General features: G+C 39.6%; 1 protein-coding gene across 4 annotated transcripts in view; it reads left to right on the forward strand.

The window, feature by feature from the left end:
• The first annotated feature begins 2,409 nt into the window (after positions 1–2,409).
• The window catches only part of LOC122816836 (uncharacterized protein C20orf204-like), a 464,402-nt gene continuing 444,338 nt past the window's right edge, over positions 2,410–22,473 (forward strand). For all 4 annotated transcript variants that reach the window (XM_044089889.1, XM_044089890.1, XM_044089891.1 and 1 more), the window contains exon 1: positions 2,410–2,511. In XM_044089889.1, coding sequence (XP_043945824.1) covers positions 2,509–2,511 — 3 coding nt within the window. In that variant the 5' untranslated portion in view covers positions 2,410–2,508. The remainder of the gene's footprint in view (positions 2,512–22,473) is intronic.

Below are 22,473 nucleotides of genomic sequence, written 5' to 3' on the forward strand. Positions count from 1 at the left end.
CCTACCCAACATGGATTTTGTCCTCACCACAGCACCGCCACTGCCCTCCTCTCCTTCACTCATATCATTGCAGAGGCCCTAGACAAAAATAAACTGATTTCCTGTCTCTTCCTAAATCTCTCCAAAGCCTTTGATACTGTTTCTCATCCTCTACTACTATCCGAACTCACAAATCTCCACCTATCCCCCTCCACACTTGCCTGGTTTAATAGTAACCTATCTGGCAAGGAACAATCTGTCAAATGGCTCTCATTCTCCTCACCTTTCCTTCCCATCTCCACTGGTGTTCCCCAAGGCTCCATCCTGGGAACCCTTTTGTTTAACATCTTCACCAATTATCTTTACACCTCATGCAAAGAATCCTCCCTTATTCAGTATGCTGACGACTCCACACTTATATCCATCTCAAATAACATTCCTGAACTACACTCCCTGACCCAACAAGCCCTACTATCCACTGAACAATGGCTCTCTCACAGCCTATTGATCCTAAATCTCAAAAAGACCAAACTCCTACTTTTCCTTCCCCATTCTCTTTCTCATCACAAAACCTCCTTTTTTATTACAACTTCTAACAATACAACTATCCAACCTGACACCCACACAAAACTCCTAGGTGTCATTATCGATAATGAACTAAAGTTCAACCTACACATACTTCAATGTATAAAAAAAACAAACCAGAAACTAGGTCTGCTATATCGGAACAAAAAATTCCTAACCCCTGAATCTAGACTTACCATGGGCCAGGCACTACTCCTCCCCCCTCCCTCTTATATGCCGCCCCAGTTCTTACCAATATCCAGGCCTCCACTCTAAACAAACTCCAACAGACTTACCATAAAATAGCCAGATTCATTACTAACTCCCCATACAACTCACACCACTGCATTTCTTTAAACTGTCTTCAATGGCTTGAACTTCCCCAATTTCTGCTATCTTATCAGTTTCATATGCTACACTCTATTCTTTATAAATCCTCCATCTGTCCATCTCTATCTTCCTTAGTCTCCATCTACATCCCATCTCAGACTCTCCGTACTTCGAAACAACAATTACTTGATATCTACCACCCAAAAAGGTCAGTAGGCAAACTACTCTACAAACACTCCCTTGCCCATGCTTGGAACAAACTTCCCCTTGACTTACGTTTTTCCTGCTTGGTGAGACTGATTTTAAATTGTGTAGATAGTATCCCAGCACTTACGTATGTGGATTTAAATAAAAAGAAAATGTTTTGCACATCCTGAAGAGTTATTCTTGACTCAAGACTAAAGGTAATTAATGTTATTTATGTGTATTTGAAACTGCACTTTAACAGCACCTATACAGCAGCACTTTGCCTTTTTCAAAAGAAAAATCATGAGTACTAGCAGGCATTGCTATAGTTGTATTTATCATAGGCTTGAAATAGGCAACTATTTCTGTACACTTCACTGGATTGGATGCATACTACTAGAAAGGTAGAAAGGGGGAGGGGACTGCTTTTTATGAACCTAAATATCACCGGACAAGCACACTGTATCCTTCTTTACAGTCTGATCACCCAGTCATTATCTCCACCCCCCCCCCCACCCCCACACACACACTTACTTTAGAATCACCACCACCACAGGTACTCTTCATTGCATTTATTTTTTCATGCAGTCCATGCACATTTATTAAAATTATTATTACATGAGCAACATTAACCTGCATTGCAGTCTGGACTGGAGGCAGCTCTTTTCTTTGCTGACTCACGTGCACCATTTTAATTTGATTTCGGTTTGAAGCTGCCTGGACATTGGTGCTGGCCTGGGTGTAATGCTGCTATTAAAAATAAAATTGTACATCACGATTTGCATGGTATGTGCCTGATATATGCTAGCATCAAGATACTACAATTCCCGATGTTCTGCCTAACACTAATGGAGTGGGAGACGCAGTATGTGAAAACAGTAAAACATGAGTGGCTGTAGATAAAATGCGATAATATAAAGAAAACTATACCAAGAGCGGGACCTTTTTAATTAGACAAAGCCTGTAAAGAATTAGCGAAAGTGAAAGTAGGAGCAGGCTAAATCGATCGCGGAAGTTTACAGCACTTGATCTGAAACGCTTTAAGAAACTCACAAACACACAGAAACACGCACACACAACACACGCTGCTGCACACCAGCAAACCAGGAGAGGCGGAGTGGGAGTGCTGGCCCAGCTCCGTAGTAGTAATAACTGAGGATGTGCGCAAGGTAACCCAGCCGGGAGGGACCCCTGCTACTGGAACAGGGGGCTGAATATAAAGCAACCTGCTTTGGCTGCTCTGGTGGACCACTGAAGTGAAGTACAATCCAGGGAACAGTGGTGAACGTTTTGCTTTTTAAACATTTCTGGAATGGGGATGCGGACAAGGGGTACTTAAAGCGGTCACACTTTTGGTATCAGAGGTGTGACAATGGTCTCCGTCTCCTTTACCTCTCCAAATCCCTGGATTCGTAAACGTGAGGATAGACGTTCCACAAATGATGATAAATGGTAGGTGGTATGAGTGGTCACTATAATACTTATTGCAATGACAGTGGCAAAGACAGACGTGCTCTGTATCTTAATAGTACTGATGAACTAGGAGGTCGAGACTGATGACAGCAGGGTCATTCTGAAAGCCGTATGTTTTTTTTAACTTTCCTTTTAAACATGGACGGTCCGGTTCAGCTCCCACAATGAGCGGTCAGGATGAACGTTTTAATATGTTAACTACGTAAACCCATGCCTCTCAAACTCTGAGCATTAAAAGTCACAGCACTTACAGTTGGAAATCATAGCAAAGGTTCAAAAGAGGAACATTTTATTACTTCATTAAAGGAGTCCTTCCTCTACTAGCCTAGATACATTAAACAGGTAATGATAAGCATGGCTCTCAAGTGTGCATTATTACGAGGACTTTTGAGTCTTAAAACCTTCATGTTTCGGCGTGCTCAACACTGAAAGAGTCTGCCACATATTCATTGTTAACATTTTAACACATGTCCATGGTGAATAATACTGAATGTTGAATTCATCAGTAGTATTGCGCTTATGTAATAAGTATAAAGTACCACGCTTTAACCCGTGCTGCCATTCCAATTTGAAAGCGTGTTTCCTCACGTTGCACGTTTGCTCCAGATTATGAAAGGCAGTGTTCCACATTTAGGGTTACCACCTGTCCCACTTTGCGAGGGACAGTCCCTCTTTGGGCAGTTGTGTCCTGCAAAAAAAATGAAAAAACGGAAAATGTCCTGAGATTTTAGGACAAAATTATTTCCTATAGTTCATGTAATAGTTGCATAAAACAGTTATTCTGCATCTGAAACACCTAAATGTTATAAGAAACAGAATAAGCAACTAAAATGTTACAAGAATAAGCTTTTATTTAGGCAAAAAAGTGTAGTGTTATCCTTTGTACTGGCCGTGGGTATGTTTCGCGCTGCAAAATCTGATGTTTGTACCAAAAATGTCCCACTTTGGGCATTTGAAAAGGTGGCAACCCTGTCCACATTTTGTAGATGGAAGTTTGAAAACTATAATATTATGTTCAGTATTTTAATCAAACAAGTCTAACATCACAAAGCAAATCAATAAATTTGTCAGAGACAAGTCTGAAATTGAGGGTCAGAATCATAACACTTGCTAAATTCCAGTCCATAAGATGTATGAGACCCACTGCATTTCAATGACTTATTGTAGGGGTGGTCTGGGGGTTTAAAATAGTAGTTCAGAGTCACAGACTGTGCAAGTGAAGGTAATCAGATACCTTTTTTTTTTGCAAAGAGTGACCCAGGGCTGCTATAGAATGCATTGGTTAGTCCAGTGAGAGAACAAATACCTTGACATTGTTTGAGGATTGTATTTTAATTAGCACACAAATTACCCGTCAGAAGAGCACTGTGCAGATTTATGCCCAGTTGTGAGTAAATACCTTTCTGAGTACAATTACCTTTGTTGTGTCTGTATGTATCACACCGTACGCAGCAACTTAATTTTTTTTTTTTCGTTGCAGGGCATCTTCTACCATTACAACCTGCCCTGCAGGTATTTTTCCTGTAATAATAGAAGAAGTGTTGCCTTCAGTGTGGACTATAGCAACATAAACACATTTTCTCCAGTTTTATCAGTGATTTTTGATGAGAGACATGGGCAAAAGGCTTGTGGGTGGTATTGATATAGAAGTGTGCCCCACAAAACACAACAGTTGTTCATTTGTATAGAGTGGAGGTTTGGAAGGTAAAGTCATACTTTATATGGGGTAATCAGAAAGTAAAATAGCTCAGAAAGATGAATACAGAGAATAATAACCAAAATGTATATAATTCCTAGTAAAGTAAAATACTGTAAAGTAGTTGATAGGGACATATTCAGAAGTCATAATGAGCAAAATTAGAGATGCCCCTGAATAAATATAGCATTTAAGCAGCATACAGAGATTGGACATAAGTGATAAAATATAAGGTTTTTTTGTAAGGTGGAACATCTGACGTGCAATAAAGAGAATAAGAGTTGTGGTTAAAAATTAGGTACTCAGCAGGCACAACTTGGAGTCATATACAAGTTATTTATTTATTATTTATTTGTCTTTGTTAACACAGAATGTCTGACTGGGCAGAGCCCATTTTCAGTGGAGGGCCGGGGAGAAAAGCTCCATCACAGTACATTTATATTAACATGTGCATTTCAGACAGTTCTCAGAAAAACAACAATTACATTTCTCATAAAAAACAATCACAAGACAAATACGTACAGTAAAGTACTTATATCAACAATTGTAAGTACTTAGCAAGTCTTTGTTTTTCATAAATACCATTAACTTCAATTTTTAATGTTTGATCTAAGTTCCTGTGTGAGTATATGTATTTTATTTTATTTTTTTTGTGGAGGAGTGAGTCTGATTATTATGAATATTTAGTGGCATGCCTAAGGCTGCACAGTAAACAGCTGGTAAGTCATGTTCCTTCAGCCTGCGTACATTTCACGGAACATCTTTTTAATGGTTTTGAATGGTTAAAAGGATGGAACTGTAATTCACAACATTCTGAGGTTAGGGCAAATGTCTAATGGAGGTGAGATATTATATCTGCATTTTGTTATGCAAGCTGTCCATTTATTAACATACTTGTGATTTTGTATTCTGAGATGCTTGAACTGCAGTTACCCATCAGAGCCCCAACTTGAGTGGCCTGTCCTAATGCAGACCTGAAAAGCATATTCTGGGAGTTGTATCTGTTTGCTAAGTGCAGACTTTGGAACTGTAGTCATCATTTCAGTTACTGCGTGGAGCAGGGAGAGGAAAGGAGTGGTAGTCATCCAGACTGGATAGGAGAAACTGTCTGCATGGTAACTGAATAGTTCAATATGCTGCATAGTTCTGAAATATTTTCACATTTTTGGTCAATTGCAACTGTCCTAATTTTTGCCTCACATTTTTCGTGTGTTCGTCATAAAACTTGTATTTTTCTGGCAAACCACCGAGGACTAAATTCACTAAACAATGTCAGACATTTAAGTTTCAGACTTCATCTCCTCCAGAAAATGTATAGTAATACCAATCCCTTTATGCTGGCAACTTTCTGAGTTTATACAAGCGATATTTAAAATTCATCCCTATTTTTGGGCCTTTGTCCACCCCCATTATGTGTGGCTTTGTCCAGATTTCTTGTGGTAAGAGGTTGAGAGGTATGGTCATTTTCCATTTTCAGTTGTTGTCCTGTATTTTCTCTCATGGGAATTTAAGAGTTTCCTTTTCAGTCATTTGGAACAGGTCCCAAGCAAACTAGTTTATTTCTGAGTAAACTAAATTCAAAAAATCAGATGTTGTGCTTGCACTGGTACATATGAATTCAGTGATTCACTGATGTGGGAACATATTTTTTTGTTTACAATGTTGGTAACTATGATAAGTACAATGAGTCAATGCCTGTTTTCTAGATGGAATTTATATAAGGGTTCAGGCAAGTAAAAGGTTGCAGAAAACATACAGCTGCAGCAAAAGCAACAACAGAGTGTATGAAACAAAAGACTATTTTATGGCAGTTAACATACTATTTAAAACATTTCAAGAGTTGAAAGTGTATTATAAAAGTATGACTGAACTGGAAGTAGGCTTTAAACAAAGGCAGAGTCAGATCCTGGGGAAAAATTATATGCTCAGCTGCTAACAGATACAATGCGTTATTTATTCATGGTCAGAGTTTCTGCATACAAGATTTGTGCTGCTTCCATATCCTCCTGTGTTGCTGCTCAGTAGGTACATCTGCAGCAGTCTATTCATACCACTCATCGTATCCCTTCGGATGAGATACATCTGTATCTTCCTATTCATAGCACTCATTGTATCCCTTCAGATGGGATACATCTGCAGCTGCCTATTCATACCACTCATTGTATCCCTTTGGATGGGATACATCTGCAGCTGCCTATTCATACCACTCATTGTATCCCTTTGGATGGGACACATCTGCAGCTGCCTATTCATACCACTCATTGTATCCCTTCGGATGGGATACATCTGCAGCTGCCTATTCATACCACTCATTGTATCCCTTCAGAAGGGATACATCTGCAGCTGCCTATTCGTACCACTCATTGTATCCCTTCGGATGGGATACATCTGCAGCTGCCTATTCATACCACTCATTGTATCCCTTCGGATGAGATACATCTTCAGCTGTCTATTCATACCACTCATCATATCCCTTCGGATGGAATACATCTGCAGCTGCCTATTTATACCACTCATTGTATCCCTTTGGATGGGGCACATCTGCAGCTGCCTATTCATACCACTCATTGTATCCCTTCGGATGGGATACATCTGCAGCTGCCTATTCATACCACTCATTGTATCCCTTCGGATGGGATACATCTGCAGCTGCCTATTCATACCACTCATTGTATCCCTTCAGATGGGATACATCTGCAGCTGCCTATTCTTACCACTCATTGTATCCCTTCGGATGAGATACATCTGCAGCTGCCTATTTATACCACTCATTGTATCCCTTCGGATGGGATGCATCTGCAGCTGCCTATTCTTACCACTCATTGTATCCCTTCAGATGAGATACATCTGGAGCTGCCTATTCATACCACTCATTGTATCCCTTCGGATGGGATACATCTGCAGCTGCCTATTCATACCACTCATCATATCCCTTCGGATGGGATACATCTGCAGCTGCCTATTCATACCACTCATTTTATCCCTTCAGATGGGATACATCTGCAGCTGTCTATTCATACCACTCATCATATCCCTTCGGATGGGATACATCTGCAGCTGCCTATTCATACCACTCATTGTATCCTTTCGGATGAGATACATCTGCAGTTGCCTATTCATACCACTCATTGTATCCCTTCGGATGGGATACATCTGCAGCTGCCTATTCATGCCACTCATTTTATCCCTTCGGATGAGATACATCTGCAGCTGCCTATTCATACCACTCATCATATCCCTTCGGATGGGATACATCTGCAGCTGCCCATTCATACCACTCATTTTATCCATTCAGATGGGATACATCTGCAGCTGTCTATTCATACCACTCATTTTATCCCTTCGGATGAGATACATCTGCAGCTGCCTATTCATACCACTCATCATATCCCTTCGGATGGGATACATCTGTAGCTGCCCATTCATACCACTCATTTTATCCCTTCGGATGAGATACATCTGCAGCTGCCTATTCATACCACTCATTGTATCCCTTCGGATGGGATAAATCTGAAGCTGTCTATTCATACCACTCATCATATCCCTTCGGATGGGATACATCTGCAGCTGCCTATTCATACCACTCATTGTATCCCTTCGGATGGGATACATCTGCAGCTGCCTATTCGTACCACTCATCGTATTCCTTTGGATGGGATACATCTGCAGCTGTCTATTCATACCACTCATTTTATCCCTTCAGATGAGATACATCTGCAGCTGCCTATTCATACCACTCATCATATCCCTTCGGATGGGATACATCTGCAGCTGCCCATTCATACCACTCATTTTATCCCTTCGGATGAGATACATCTGCAGCTGCCTATTCATACCACTCATTGTATCCCTTCAGATGGGATACATCTGAAGCTGTCTATTCATACCACTCATCATATCCCTTCAGATGGGATACATCTGCAGCTGCCTATTCATACCACTCATTGTATCCCTTCGGATGGGATACATCTGCAGCTGCCTATTCATACCACTCATCGTATTCCTTTGTATGGGATACATCTGCAGCTGTCTATTCATACCACTCATTTTATCCCTTCGGATGAGATACATCTGCAGCTGCCTATTCATACCACTCATCATATCCCTTCGGATGGGATGCATCTGTAGCTGCCCATTCATACCACTCATTTTATCCCTTCGGATGAGATACATCTGCAGCTGCCTATTCATACCACTCATTGTATCCCTTCGGATGGGATACATCTGAAGCTGTCTATTCATACCACTCATCATATCCCTTTGGATGGGATACATCTGCAGCTGCCTATTCATACCACTCATTGTATCCCTTCGGATGGGATACATCTGCAGCTGCCTGTTCATACCACTCATCGTATTCCTTCAGATGGGATACATCTGCAGCTGACTATTCATACCACTCATCGTATTCCTTTGGATGGGATACATCTACAGCTGCCTATTCATGCCACTCATCGTATCCCTTCAGATGGGATATATCTGCAGCTGCCTATTCATACCACTCATTGTATCCCTTTGGATTCGATATATGTGCAGCTGCCTATTCATACCACTCATCGTATCCCTTTGGATGGGATACATCTGCAGCTGCCGATTCATACGACTAATTTTGTCCCTTCAGATGGGATACATCTGAAGCTGCCTATTCATAACACTCATTGTATCCCTTCAGATGGGATACATCTGCAGCTGCTTATTCTTACCACTCATTGTATCCCTTCGGATGAGATACATCTGCAGCTGCCTATTCATACCACTCATCATATCCCTTTGGATGGGATACATCTGCAGCTGCTTATTCATTCCACTCATCATATCCTTTCAGATGGGCTATATCTGCAGTTGCCTATTCATACCACTCATCGTATCCCTTCGGATGGGATAAATCTGCAGCTGCCTATTCATACCACTCATTGTATCCCTTTGGATGGGATATATGTGCAGCTGCCTATTCATACCACTCATCGTATCCCTTTGGATGGGATACATCTGCAGCTGCCTATTCATACCACTCATTTTATCCCTTCGGATGGGCTACATCTGCAGCTGCCTAGTCATGCCACTCATCATATCCCTTCGGATGGGATACATCTGCAGCTGCCTACTCATACCCCTCATCGTATTCCTTCGGATGGTATACATCTGCAGCTGCCTATTCATACCACTCATCATATCCCTTCGGATGGGATACATCTGCAGCTGCCTAGTCATACCACTCATTTTATCCCTTCAGATGGGATACATCTGAAGCTGCCTATTCATACCACTCATCGTATCCCTTTGGATGGGATACATCTGCAGCTGCCTATTCATTCCACTCATTTTATCCCTTCTGATGGGATACATCTGCAGCTGCCTAGTCATACCACTCATCATATCCCTTCAGATGGGATACATCTACAGCTGCCTATTTATACCACTCATTGTATTCTTTCAGATGGGACATAGCTGTTATGTCCTGAGTGTGTCACTGCTTTACGGATGTTAGCACTAGTAGTGCAATTACCCCAGCTATGATGCATACAGCTGCATGCCCAATAATGTGCTGCAGTGTACAACATGCTACTAGTACTACTGTTTCTAGTAACTTTTCCCAGACTGGGAAGACATATATTGAGTCATTTTGCCATTACTCTCCCTCACTTTGACAATAATTTCATGTTCCTGCACCTAGCTGAAGGCACATTGACACTACCCTATGTGCTGCTAGATAATGGAGTAAAGCAGGCTTTTATCAGTAGTTAAGCATGCTGAATATAAGCAGGGAAGCATATCCAGGCAAGACAGAACTGGATGTTTGAGTCTGTTTTTTCAGTTGTGTTCAAAGTGGCAGCTCATAACAAAAAAACAAAACAAAAGGTGAGAATAGCTGGTTGACTGTAAGCAAACATCTGTAGAGTATAGAACTGGATGTCTCTAAGGGCATAGAAATCAAGGGCACAAATGATCAGAGTTTTTATTATCCTAATGAAAAAAGGAGGGAGATAAAATGAAAATAAGTTACTGGAAAATATCCAGTGGATCAATACAAGACAAGAATTTTTTGTCTGGCTATGCACAAGTTTATTATGATTAATAATGGAGTCTGGAGGGTCATTCTTCACACCATTAAAGCATAGCCATAGAGTACGCCTGTATACATGAATAAGTGCCTACGCACACACAGTCTCACACAGATACACACACACACACACACACACACACACACACACACACACACACACACACACACACACACACACACACACACACACACACACACACACACACACACACTCAGACAATTAATTAAATAATGAATTACAGTGTCTCTTGTTGTACACTGAGTGATGTTCTCCTACTGGCTTTTAAAGCAAAAAAAAAAAGACGGATACTTGTCAGTTAGTAGGAAACATTCTTCAAAGAAAATAATGCCTGAATTTTAATGCCATATTGAGGAAGGCTGTTGCCGAAACTGGTGTATGTTTTTTAAACTGACTAAATAAAGGAGAAATTATTGGTTTGGGTTTGGAGAGTGCTGGCCTTTATTTTTTTCCTGTTGCTGGCTACTTTTGGCCATGTGCTTTCACTTACTTTGCAAATTACTGTTGTTGTATGGTTGGTTTGCGTTTTTGCTGGAGGTGATTTTGAACCCAGCCTATCCTGTGCATATTTCTCCTATTGTGGCTGGTTTGGTTTCTGATAAGGATGATTTATCACTGTTTGGATCATCTATTTGTTCTGATAAGGCTGTCTTGGACCAGGTACTGTAACTTCTAAAATATATATGGCAGCTATTTAAACAATTAACTGTGACAACTAAAAGTTTGTGTTCTTTTGTTTGGCATCAGCAGTTTTCAAAGCATATGTACAAGCTAATATTACCCCTTGTGGTTTGCGGGTTCTTGTAGAACAAAATGTTCATGAGCCTGATGACATTTTTTTTAAGCAGTGGGCTGATATTCAACAGGCAGCTTCGGTCATGTTTGTTAAAGTCCTGGTAGAGCAGTTTGAGCTAATTAACAGATTTCAGGATTAAATTAGTAGAAGTTTTTGTTTGCTGCTTGTGTATAAGACTGAGAACATCTATGGCCATTTTCTAGAGGAATTGTCTGAGTCTTTGGATAGACTTGAGGCAGAAATGAAGGAACGCAAACTAAAAATGTTTCAGCCTGATGTCCAGGACTATGCTAATAATAGACAGTTTTCTTGGAAATAATATTGCAAGGCTATTAGATTTGCTAAGGGGAATTGTAAAGATGCAGCAACTAAAAAGAACAAAAAGAAAAGAGTTCAAGGCTGTACATTGAAAAGCAGTGGGGCATCAGCATCTTTTACTGAGGATCTTCATCTGCCCTTGAGACTGATACTAACATTTCATTTGATTTACCCGCAGCTAAGAGGGCAAATACTTTTAGCCCTTTAATAAATTGTGTAGGAGGGGGGGGCACTAACATTGTAAGAAATCAAGGGGCATTGGAAATTCTACAGCAGATGCTGGTACCCAAATGAACTGTGACAGTACTGTGCATGATACTCCTTTTGTTGTTTTGTCAAATTATGACATTTCTTTGTTTAATAAAGGTTTAAAATTTGTCCCTATGGCACCTGTCTCAGAAGTGAGGTTAGTGTAAGACATTAAGGATGTTTCTCATCATTTAAATGTATTATTATTATTTTTTAAAGACAAGGACCATAGCAATTTTGATTCTTTTAGATTTAAACCTTCTTCTTTTCAACCTTCCAGAAACAAATATGTGACGCCTTTTGAACAAGCTGTATTAAAGGAATTACATTTTAATTCACGTAACGGCACTGTTCATCATAACTTGACTTTTAGAAAAAGGTTAACACTTGGCTGTTTAAGCACGAATACTGATGCGGTGATTAATTCTGCTGATAAGGGTGGTGCTGTTATGAAGTGTGATTCTCATGAATTCCAACAGGACGTTCTTATTCAACTAAATGACCTTAAGTTTTATTCTAGGATGCATTTAAATGCCACTATGCAATCTAAATATGAAATTAATCTATTTTTGGGACTAGCAGTTGAGGAGGACATTATTGATAGGAAGATTATGGAACAGCTAACAGTGGATGACCCCAAGATGCAATATATTTGTATTTTGCCTAAGATTCATAAAAATTAAAAAAAAAAAACCTCCCTGACATCCCATTGTGGCAGGCTTTGGCTTACTAACGGAACCTGTATCAGCTTTTTTAACATATTATTTAAAACGTTTATTGCCCACTATTCAATCTAGGATTCATGATACTACAGAATTTTTAAATGTATTAAAACATGCCCAAATGGAAATGGGATGGTATATGTGTACCTTGGACATAAAATGCTTATACACCAATATTCCTCACTGGGTAGATTTGCAAGCTCTAGAATATTGATTAAATAATGTCAATTTATATAGTCCAGGTTTCAGTACCTTTCTTTTATGTTATGATCCTAAAATATTATAACAGGCGTTGGATAATACTAATAATAAATCAAGAGATAAATTATTAAAATATCAAGATAAGAATGATCAAGTTTATGGTGGGCAAAAACTAAGGTTGGTTACCACCTTAGAAAGTAATATTAGTTATTTTAGTCAGATTATTCACAATCATTGGTTTATCTTACAGATGGACAAATATTTGTTGAAAATTCTCCCTGATAAATTTTCTTTTTCTTATAGATGTGGTAAGACTATAGGAAGTGATTTTACAGATGGACAAAAATTTGTTGGAAATTCTCCATGACAAATTTTCTTTTTCTTATACATGTGGTAAGACTATAGGAAACTGTTTTAATCATTACAAAAGAAGGTTGAATCTAGTATGCGAAGTACAAACTACTTTGAATGGCATTGTTTTAAAGGGGTCTTTCCCTTGTGGTGTATGTACAGCATGTGCTGTTATTTTCAAAAGTAAGGAGTTTACATCAGTGAACACTCCTAGAGTTTATGAAATTAAAACTGTTATTAACTGTAATTCATGATGCGTTATATATTTAGTTACATGTTCTTGCACTATGTTGGAAAGACTTCTCAATTTTTTAAAACATATATATTTGAACATCTTAGTGACATTAGATGTCAGTGTGAATCTAATGCCTTGTTTAAGCATGCACTTAAGCATCCTAATGCCCAGTTTGTTTTTGGGTGTTGACAAAATTATGTTTAGTGGTTCAAATAAATTAGGATGGAAAAAAATGCTTGGTATAAAGGAACGTTTTTGATTGGGAAACTAGGAGCTTTATTTTCTCCTGGTTTGAACGAATATTAAGTTTTTTATTTATGTCTGTGTATATGTCTTTAAATGTGAGTTCAAGGAATTCTTATGTCATCTTCAAGTAGTAATAAGTACCCGCTGAGCATTTGAATTTTATTGCCATACTGAAGAAGGCTGTTGTCGAAACCGGCATATGTTTTTTAAACTGACTAAATAAAGAATAAATTGTTGGATTGGGTTTGGAGAGTGCTGGCCTTTACTTTTTTCCTGTAGCTGGTTGCTTTTAGCTGTGCACTTTTACCTACTTTGTGAATTGCTGTTGTTGTATTATCAGACTGATCACAGTCCATAGCATGTGTTACCTTCTCAAAAAAATTGCCAGATTCATTAGACAGGCTCTACCCTTAATAAAGCCAAACTGTTGGGAGCCAAATCTTGTAAAACTTTTAATATTATGGCTTCTTAGGTAGGTGGCTCATAGCTCATTCCATGTCCTTACAGATGAGGCTTGTCAGCATGATGGGTCTGTTATTTCCAGGGTCAGTGATGGGGGTCGTCCTTGTGATATGGCATTACAACCACCGTGCATCATACGTCAGGGGCAAAGCTGGTAGATAAGCTTAAGTTGAATATCTGTAGGAACAGGTTCACCAGCAGATGTGTAGAGCTGTTCAGCAGGCAGCCAGGTATGTTAGCGGGTTCTACAGTGGTTGTACTTTTTGTTTTGGAGAGCACTTTTAGCAAGTGTTCTTTCATGATGATAGGGTTTTGAGATCCTTAGGGATATAAGAGTATTGTATAAATATTTCTGACATGAAATTTGCACTGAATTTGTTTGTTAATATATTTGCAATATTTGCTAGAGTCGTGCAGGTAGTATCATTGTGAATAAGGTTCAGAGGAATGTTGGGTGTCATTTCATAACTTCTTGATACAGGTAAAGAAGGATTTGAAATTATCCTTTGCTTCACATGCCAGCCTAATTTCATGGTATACTTTTGATTTCCTGATGGCATTTTTCATTCCCTTAGCTAACTTTTTGATGTTGACTTAAATTTTTGATTCTTTATGTTTGCTGTATATTCTAAGAAGCTTTTCTCCCTTTTTATTATTTTGTTTATTTATGCATGTGGACCACCAGGGTGATTTGCTCTTACAGTTTGTCATTTTGTTTAGTTTTGATGGGGCCTATTAGATTAATACAGTTTTCTAAGTGAGACTTGAATTTACATACACACATACATGGAGTGTGTGTGTGTGTGTGTGTGTGTGTGTGTGTGTGTGTGTGTGTGCATGCGTGCGTGCGTGTGTGTGTGTGTGTGTGTGTGTGTGTGTGTGTGTGTTATATTAATATGGTGAGAACAGTAAAGTACTATACCTTGAGACTTCATTGTCGAATTGCAGATTTGTATGTTTGAACTCTTTGAATGCTTTGATACTTGCAACTGTTGGCTTGGAGATTTTGAAGGAGAAGGTTACCAGTTTTTGGTTAGACTAAACAGGGGAAAGGTATAGCAGTGGGACTGTACATATAGATGCCATATTTGTAAGGACATTACTGTAGCTCCATATGCATGTGTATATACTTCTAAGAAGGGCTTGCACAAGTGTATAAATACTGAGCACGTGCAAGTCAGACTACCATTTTATAGTTAGCTGTTGAGATGTGAATATGTATGTATGTAAGCTTTGTTTGTTAGTTAGTTTGTTCATATTTGAAGATGCTACTATCCATCTTGATGTGTTTCTGTATATTAAAGCATCTAAATGAAACCCCAAGCCTTCTTATTATTTGTAACAGAGACAAATGAGCGACATGGTGTCAGAACCAATATATCTAAAAGGAGATGAAGTCAGAACCGGCACTTCTAAAAAGACATGGGCCAGAATGTGAACCAGAGGCAAAAGTGAGCAGCATGGTTAATATACAACACTGAATCATTCCTGTTATGTGCAAACTATGCAAATCAGGTCAGAAACAAATTTCAGGTATTAGACATTGCTCAGCACTATTTTCTTTCATATAATATGCAAAGGGGCATACAGAATGCTTTAAATGATATTTGCACAAACCAATATGTACAATATTGATAAAACTATTCAAATTGCTATGGAAAATGTTTGAAATAAAATCTGAATTGCATAAAACAAATAAAATAAGGAGAAAAGACCACATTTTCACACAGCATATGTATTTTCTTATTAAGCAAAGCCATTCGAGTTTTCAGAAGTGTATAAAGTGCTCACATGTTTGTGCAGTGTTACAGTAAAGTTATTCACAAAGTACAGCCATTAGGTTCATAGGCTCATAGGTGTGTACGAGGCTAATGGTCTTGAAGCCTTTACAAGCCTAGCCCATAGGATTACTCTGGCATCGTGCCACACAACTTTATTTCCCAGTGCCTCTGCGAGTAGAGCCACAGGAGTGATCCCCAGGATGAATTTTCTATTTCCCATCCACTCATCAAGATTTCTCTTAAAGAGGGCCAGTGAGGTGCTCTGTTTGACATGTATGGGAAGTCTATTCCATAGCATGGGCAGTCTCTGGGATATGAACCTGTCCCTCCAGCTTGTTCTGATGATTGTGGTAATGAGGTTAAGGTCTTTGGAGCATGTGGTGTGGATGAATTGGGATTTCTTTAGATGTAGCATTTCTAACAGAGCTGGGTCAGACATGGCTTTGTAAGTCAAGCAGAGATTGCCTCTAAGTAGGAGATATGAGACAGAGAATAGTTGGAGCTTTTTGAGTCTATCCATATAGGACAAGTGTTTAAGGCCTAGGATCCTCTTTGTGAGGTACTTTTTTGGCCTCTCCAGTTGTTACAGGTGTCTAGTGAAGTACATGCCAAGTGGGGCATTGTACTCAATGATTAGCCTAATTAGGGAAGAGTAGAGGGAGACAATGACCTCTTTCTTCATGGATGCAAAACCCTTAGTAATGAGATATGTCACATAGAAGGACTTTCTGACCATGCTGGCAATGTGATGGTCAAAAGAGAGGTTGCTGTCAAGCTGTGTTCCCAGATCTCTTATAATTCCTTTTGTGTTCAGTGGACTAGTATCGATGTGGTAATTTATGGGAAATGTGTTTTTCCCAAAGGGGATGATGACACATTTTTTGGCATTGAGCTTAAGGCCATGGTTCTGACACCAGTCTTTGGTCTCAGTGAGGCCTTTCTGTAGGATGTCAACATCACTTGGGGAATTAATAATAGCTCACCACGAAGATACACTAAGTCACTGTTCATCCAAAAGTAGCCAAAAACACGGTAGTCACAAACAAACAATTTTAATGAAGCTTTCGGGTCTACACCCTTCATCAGCACATAAAATCACCTTACATGAGTTGCATTTAAATAGAGGAAGCACTGAAAAACACATGATCAAGCCAGCCAACCAGATACAAACCAAAATTAATTATGCAAATAATTTAAAATGCATCACACCCAAAACTCTTAAAGAAGTTTTACTTATATTAATAAAAAACAATTTTATATAGATTAAATATAGTTACATATAAATAAATCATTCATATCAAATAAGAACTTTTTTTAAAAAACTTTTTTTAAAAACTTTTTAAAAAGGTATGCATCTATTATTCTATTATTCTATCTTTAAGCTTCCTGGATGTTTAGAGCATAGGTCCGAAATAAGACGGAAGATTGAGACAAATGGTTTATTCAGACATTTACATGAATTTCAAACTCATGCTTTTAAATTCAGATGCATATGCACTGTACGAATGGGTATTAGGGGTGGTGACTTGGAAAATATTTTGTTATTGAAGGAATATGAGTGGATAGTACGTTTACAGGCTGATAAATGGCCTGGCTTGAATGGAGCAGTAAGTCTCAAACCAGTTTTGATTAAGCATCAGATGGAGAATTTATGATGCTAATTTTGAGCTGCTACCTTTTTAAAAAGTTTTAAAAAAGTTTTTAAAAAAAGTTCTTATTTGATATGAATGATTTATTTATATGTAACTATATTTAATCTATATAAAATTGTTTTTTATTAATATAAGTAAAACTTCTTTAAGAGTTTTGGGTGTGATGCATTTTAAATTATTTGCATAATTAATTTTGGTTTGTATCTGGTTGGCTGGCTTGATCATGTGTTTTTTCAGTGCTTCCTCTATTTAAATGCAACTTATGTAAGGTGATTTTATGTGCTGATGAAGGGTGTAGACCCGAAAGCTTCATTAAAATTGTTTGTTTGTGACTACCGTGTTTTTGGCTACGAATTAATAATAGCTCCCAACTTGCAATTGTCTGTGAACTTTGTCAGCCAGAGTCCCTTCATGTTGCTCTGGACTTCAGAGAAGTAGATACCAAACAGGAGAGGACCCAGGACCAAACCCTGTGGGACACCACTCGTGACTGGTTGGCAGTCTGACTTGGAGTCAGCTACTTTCACACTGTGGGTTCTATCTGTAAGCCAATTTGCAACCTACTTAGTGATATAAGGATTGATGCCTAGCTTAGTGAGTTTTTCTGTGATTCCTGAGTGGGGAATGGTATCAAAGGCCTTGGCCAGATCAAGGTAGGCTATCTGAACCACCTTGCCTTCTTCCACAGCTCTGATGACTGACTCAAAGAAGTCAACTAGATTGAGTAGGCATGATCTACCCTTCACAAAACCAAACTGTGCAGGATCCAGAGTTTGGAGATTCCCTATATCCTTGTTTATTAGGTCCCTGATGATGCATTCCATAGCTCTGCATATCAGACTTGTCATGCTAATGGGGCGATAGTTCCTAGGGTCTGTAGTCGCTCCTCCTTTGTGGAGAGGGATGACTGTAGCAGTGCGCCAATTGGTAGGGACAAAGCCTGAGGTGAGGCTGTGATTGAACAGCCACACAGGTGAGTTGCCAGTTCACTCTGTAGTTCATGTAAAACACAATCAGGGATATTGTCAGGTCCCATAGAAGCTGTATTCTTGGCCTTGAACAGTGCTGTTTTAACCTGTGCAGTAGTAATACTGGGTGACTGGAAATCTACTGGTATTGTGGTTGGTCCTTTGGTGGGGGAGAGAGGGGTAAAGTTGGTACTGAATCTGTCGGCCAGTATATTGGCAATATCTGTTCACTTGGTGTAGGAGATGCCATTGTGTAGTAGCTCAGAGTAAATCTGGGTATTGCTGTGGAGATTCTTTACATAACTATAGAAAGCCTTGTGGTTGTCTTTACTATCTGCTGCAATTATGTTTTCATAGCTAGCTTTAGAGGATATGATTAGGGATCTCAACTTTTTGTTAAGGCTGATAAGGGTGTTTTTTTCAGTCTTGGGACTTCACCTTATTCTGCATCAGTTTCCTCCTTCTGTTGTAGAGTTTTTTTATGACAGGGTATGACAACCGTGCCCTGGCCCAGCAATCAAGGAGCCTCAATCCTCACCACTAACACCAGGGAGGCTGTCTCATATAAGAGGAAAGGATAACAAATACACACAGTAAAGTACAATTTCCCTTAAGTGCACACAGAGATCACAGTCAGTCTGGGGCTGGTTGCTCCCTTGCTCTTCAGGTCCCAAATAAGACTCCCCACTGGCACAACTATAGGGTCCATATCTCAGCCTAGCTGGCAAGCTAACCTCCAGTACCCTCTCTGTCCCACCAGTGCTTTGTGTCCCTGCCCAGGTAGCTGACACACCACACACACTTTGAGATAAGTATTTATACAACTTTACAGACACTCCTGGGAAAGGCTGACACAGATTCTTCAGCTATGCCCCTTTAACCAGAATATACAGTACTAATTTCTGCCACCACCAGCTAATACTTATCAGCTACCCAAAGGCCCTTAAAAGAGTGTCCAATTATTACTGTGCAATATTATCCAATTGGTAATGTGACTATTCAGTCTAATGCTTATTAGAGTGGCTTATTACAATAAACTCTATAAATATGCAATGTACTCTAGAGCTTACTTATCTCTACACAAACCAGCCACAGGTAAAGGTTTTTAAAATATTTAGTAATAAATAATTAAACACAGGACAATACTACTACACCACAGTGATATCTAAGAGTTCAGAGATCACACAGAAACTTAAAACAATACAATAGGAAAGTTCAGATATAACAGAAAAACACTTGTCTAACTTTCTTCTACGTTCCTAGCTATTACTACAAGAAAACATATTTCTAAGACACTACTTACATAAGAACAGGCAGAGTGCTGATAAGTTAGATATCAAGATCAAAATGCTCATGTTCTTTCTCTGAACAATAGTTTTTAAACTCACTAACAAACATCTTTGCTAAGCTCTCCCAAATTACATAATTTTGACACTTAGGTTTTCACAATATACACATTACATCATTTTGACACTTAGTCTGGAGTTCCCAGGTCAACAAACTGCATTATTTTGCAATCTAACACCTGCTCAGGAAACTACAGCAATAAAAGACATTTCACATGTACACTCCAGCAATTATTCCTTAAGTTAAGACAATAGAAAGAATGTGTTCATCCAGCTGCTTTGGCACCACTATTTAGATAATTTTGCTTCAAAGAACATTTGAAATGCTTGGCTTAGTTTTCCTTACAGCAGATGGCATTGTTGCTACAATCTTGAAGTTCACATTTTATAGTGTTTTCTTTCATTTAAGAACACAAGCCTGTCTTTTACATTTATATATACAAGTGATAGAATTATGTATCAAATTCTATTTGACTAGGCTGGCAGCCTTCGCCCATCTTCCCCCAATCTTCACACAGGGGATCACCAGATTGGCTTCCTTTTTTTGGAGGAGAGCATCTTGGTTCTATTAGGTATGGCGAGATCCATGCATTTGTGTACGTGTTTATACAGTGCATTTGTGTATGATTCGGTGGTCATGCAACTATTCTCTAATTGCATGGGTGCCATGAAGTTAGCCACCTCTATTTTTAGGAGCACAAAGTTAGATTTGGAGAAGTTTTTCATGGTGGTTACCTTTGTAGGGGGTGGGCGGGATGTGGATTTCCAAGGTGATTGGTTTGTGGTCGGATCTAACCAGGGAGGAGTAAACTATTGGTGTAGAGCAACAGTCGCCCATGTTAGTAATGACCAGGTCAAGGATGTTGCTACCTCTAGTGGGGGTAAGAATGAGCTGGTCCAGGTCATTGAAATTAATGAATTCCAGGAAATGTTGGGCAAGTGCATTGGTACATGAATAGATTTCCCAGTTAATGGAGGGGTAGTTGAAGTCGCCCAGTATGAGAGTGTTAGGTTGGACTCTAATATTCTCCAGGGTGCTTAGGAACTTGGAGTGTGAGTCTTGGGACATGGTTGGGGACCTATAGCAGGCTGTGACCTGAATCACTGTCTTACCCAATGTTAACTGCACCTGAAGTATCTCTGATGTGTTATGTTGGGCTACCAGTCTGGAGGTGAGCGCATCCTTTATGAATATGGAAACACCACCACCTTTGGAGCTTTGTTCCAAGTTCTGAGGCCGAAAGGTGTGGAATGAGTTATAGCTTGGTAGTGCAGGAATTCTTTCTGCTGCCTTGAACTAGGTCTCTGTTACAGCACAAATATCAATCTTCTCCATTTTAAGGAGTGCTTCGAGTGAGTGCATTTTCAGATTTAGACTTCTAGTTTTGAGCAGCATTACCCTCGTATTGCATTTGTTTGTAGCTGTTACAGTGATAATTTGGTCTTTGGAACACCACCTAATAAAGGCACTATAGGGGTGGCAAGAGCCTTGACCAGTATCTAGAAGTCTAGGGTGACAGATGCAGGCCATCTCTGGCAATGCATCGAGGTATGTTAATCATATCATCCCAGGCAGACAGATAATGGATCCCCTTAGAATGACACTAGAAACTTAGCCAGTTGTTTAAATCAATCATTTTCTGCTTGCACTGTGGTATCATTCTGGGTGATGGTAGGAGGCTGCTCAGGGCTAGGGTCATACCCGCATGGGCTACGTAAACCGAGAGCTCCTCCATGTCTCTTTTCATGTAGTCCAGGGAGGTACGTCTCAGGTCATTCACACCCACATGTACAATGACAGAGTCATATTTTTACCTGTTGTTGAGGGACCTGAGTGCATGCATTATGTGGTGGATCCTGGCACGTGACAGGCAGATGACTGTTACTTTTTCCTTATTCAACCTAGTGAGTGGGACATCAGTATGCCTCACTATTGAGTCACCTATGACTAGTGTTTTGGGCATGCTGTTTTGTCTTGGGGGTTTTGGTTGAGTGGCACACTGTTTAGGAATTATGTGTTTCATGATTAGTGTTGTATTGTGGTGGTCAATTGCATTTCTGCCTTGGAGGTCTCTGCTGTTTTGGTAGATTTTCATTGAAAGCCACTGCGAAGGTGGGTGTATGGTTTGTATTTTTATGTGAAGGCAGTGCTGGTGTGTGTTCTGGATGGCTATGTGTTCCATGTGGTGTGGTGCAAGTGTTGACCTTCTCCTCTTGGCCAGCTATTCCAGTCTTGGCTGGAGAGTGTGTGGCTTCCAATTTGGATATATAAGTGCATCTTCTCTTAAGTCTGAGTGTTGGGAGGTAAGAGGAGAGGGTTGTCAGTGTACATGAGGCAGTCACTACATTGCCTGAGGATGCCGAAGTTTACCAGGTTAATAGGAGAAAGCAGAGGGAGCTGCCCTTTAGACATGCTTGAAGGGGTGGGCATTAATAATAAGTACTGGAGCTGTTTCCTTGTAGAATGTTTAGTGCTGATAGCACTATTGTGTGCTACAATAATTGCTACAAGAAGTCTGGTAAAGTGCTAGACTAATAAGCTGCAGGAGAGGAGAGAACTAGCAGCTCTAATGGAAAAATCAAAGAGCAGATGTTTTGGCACTGCTGAGATGCTTACAAACAGTCCTGGATACAGCAAATCTGTATCTGGACTAGACTAGTTACAGGAAAGGCAGGAAACAAGTGCAAATGCGGGCTTTTACACCAGAGAGTTGAAAGACATGGAAAAACTGCCCCAGCCAATAAAGTACAATTTCTGGGCCAGAAACCACTGCTCTTGTGGTAAATAGGCTACCTAGTGCTTAACACTCCCACTGATAAGCTAGAAGGCTTCCC

Source organism: Protopterus annectens, chromosome 12.part0 (genome assembly GCF_019279795.1).
Source record: "Protopterus annectens isolate FY-2018-M chromosome 12.part0, PAN1.0, whole genome shotgun sequence".
Taxonomy (NCBI): domain Eukaryota; kingdom Metazoa; phylum Chordata; order Ceratodontiformes; family Protopteridae; genus Protopterus; species Protopterus annectens.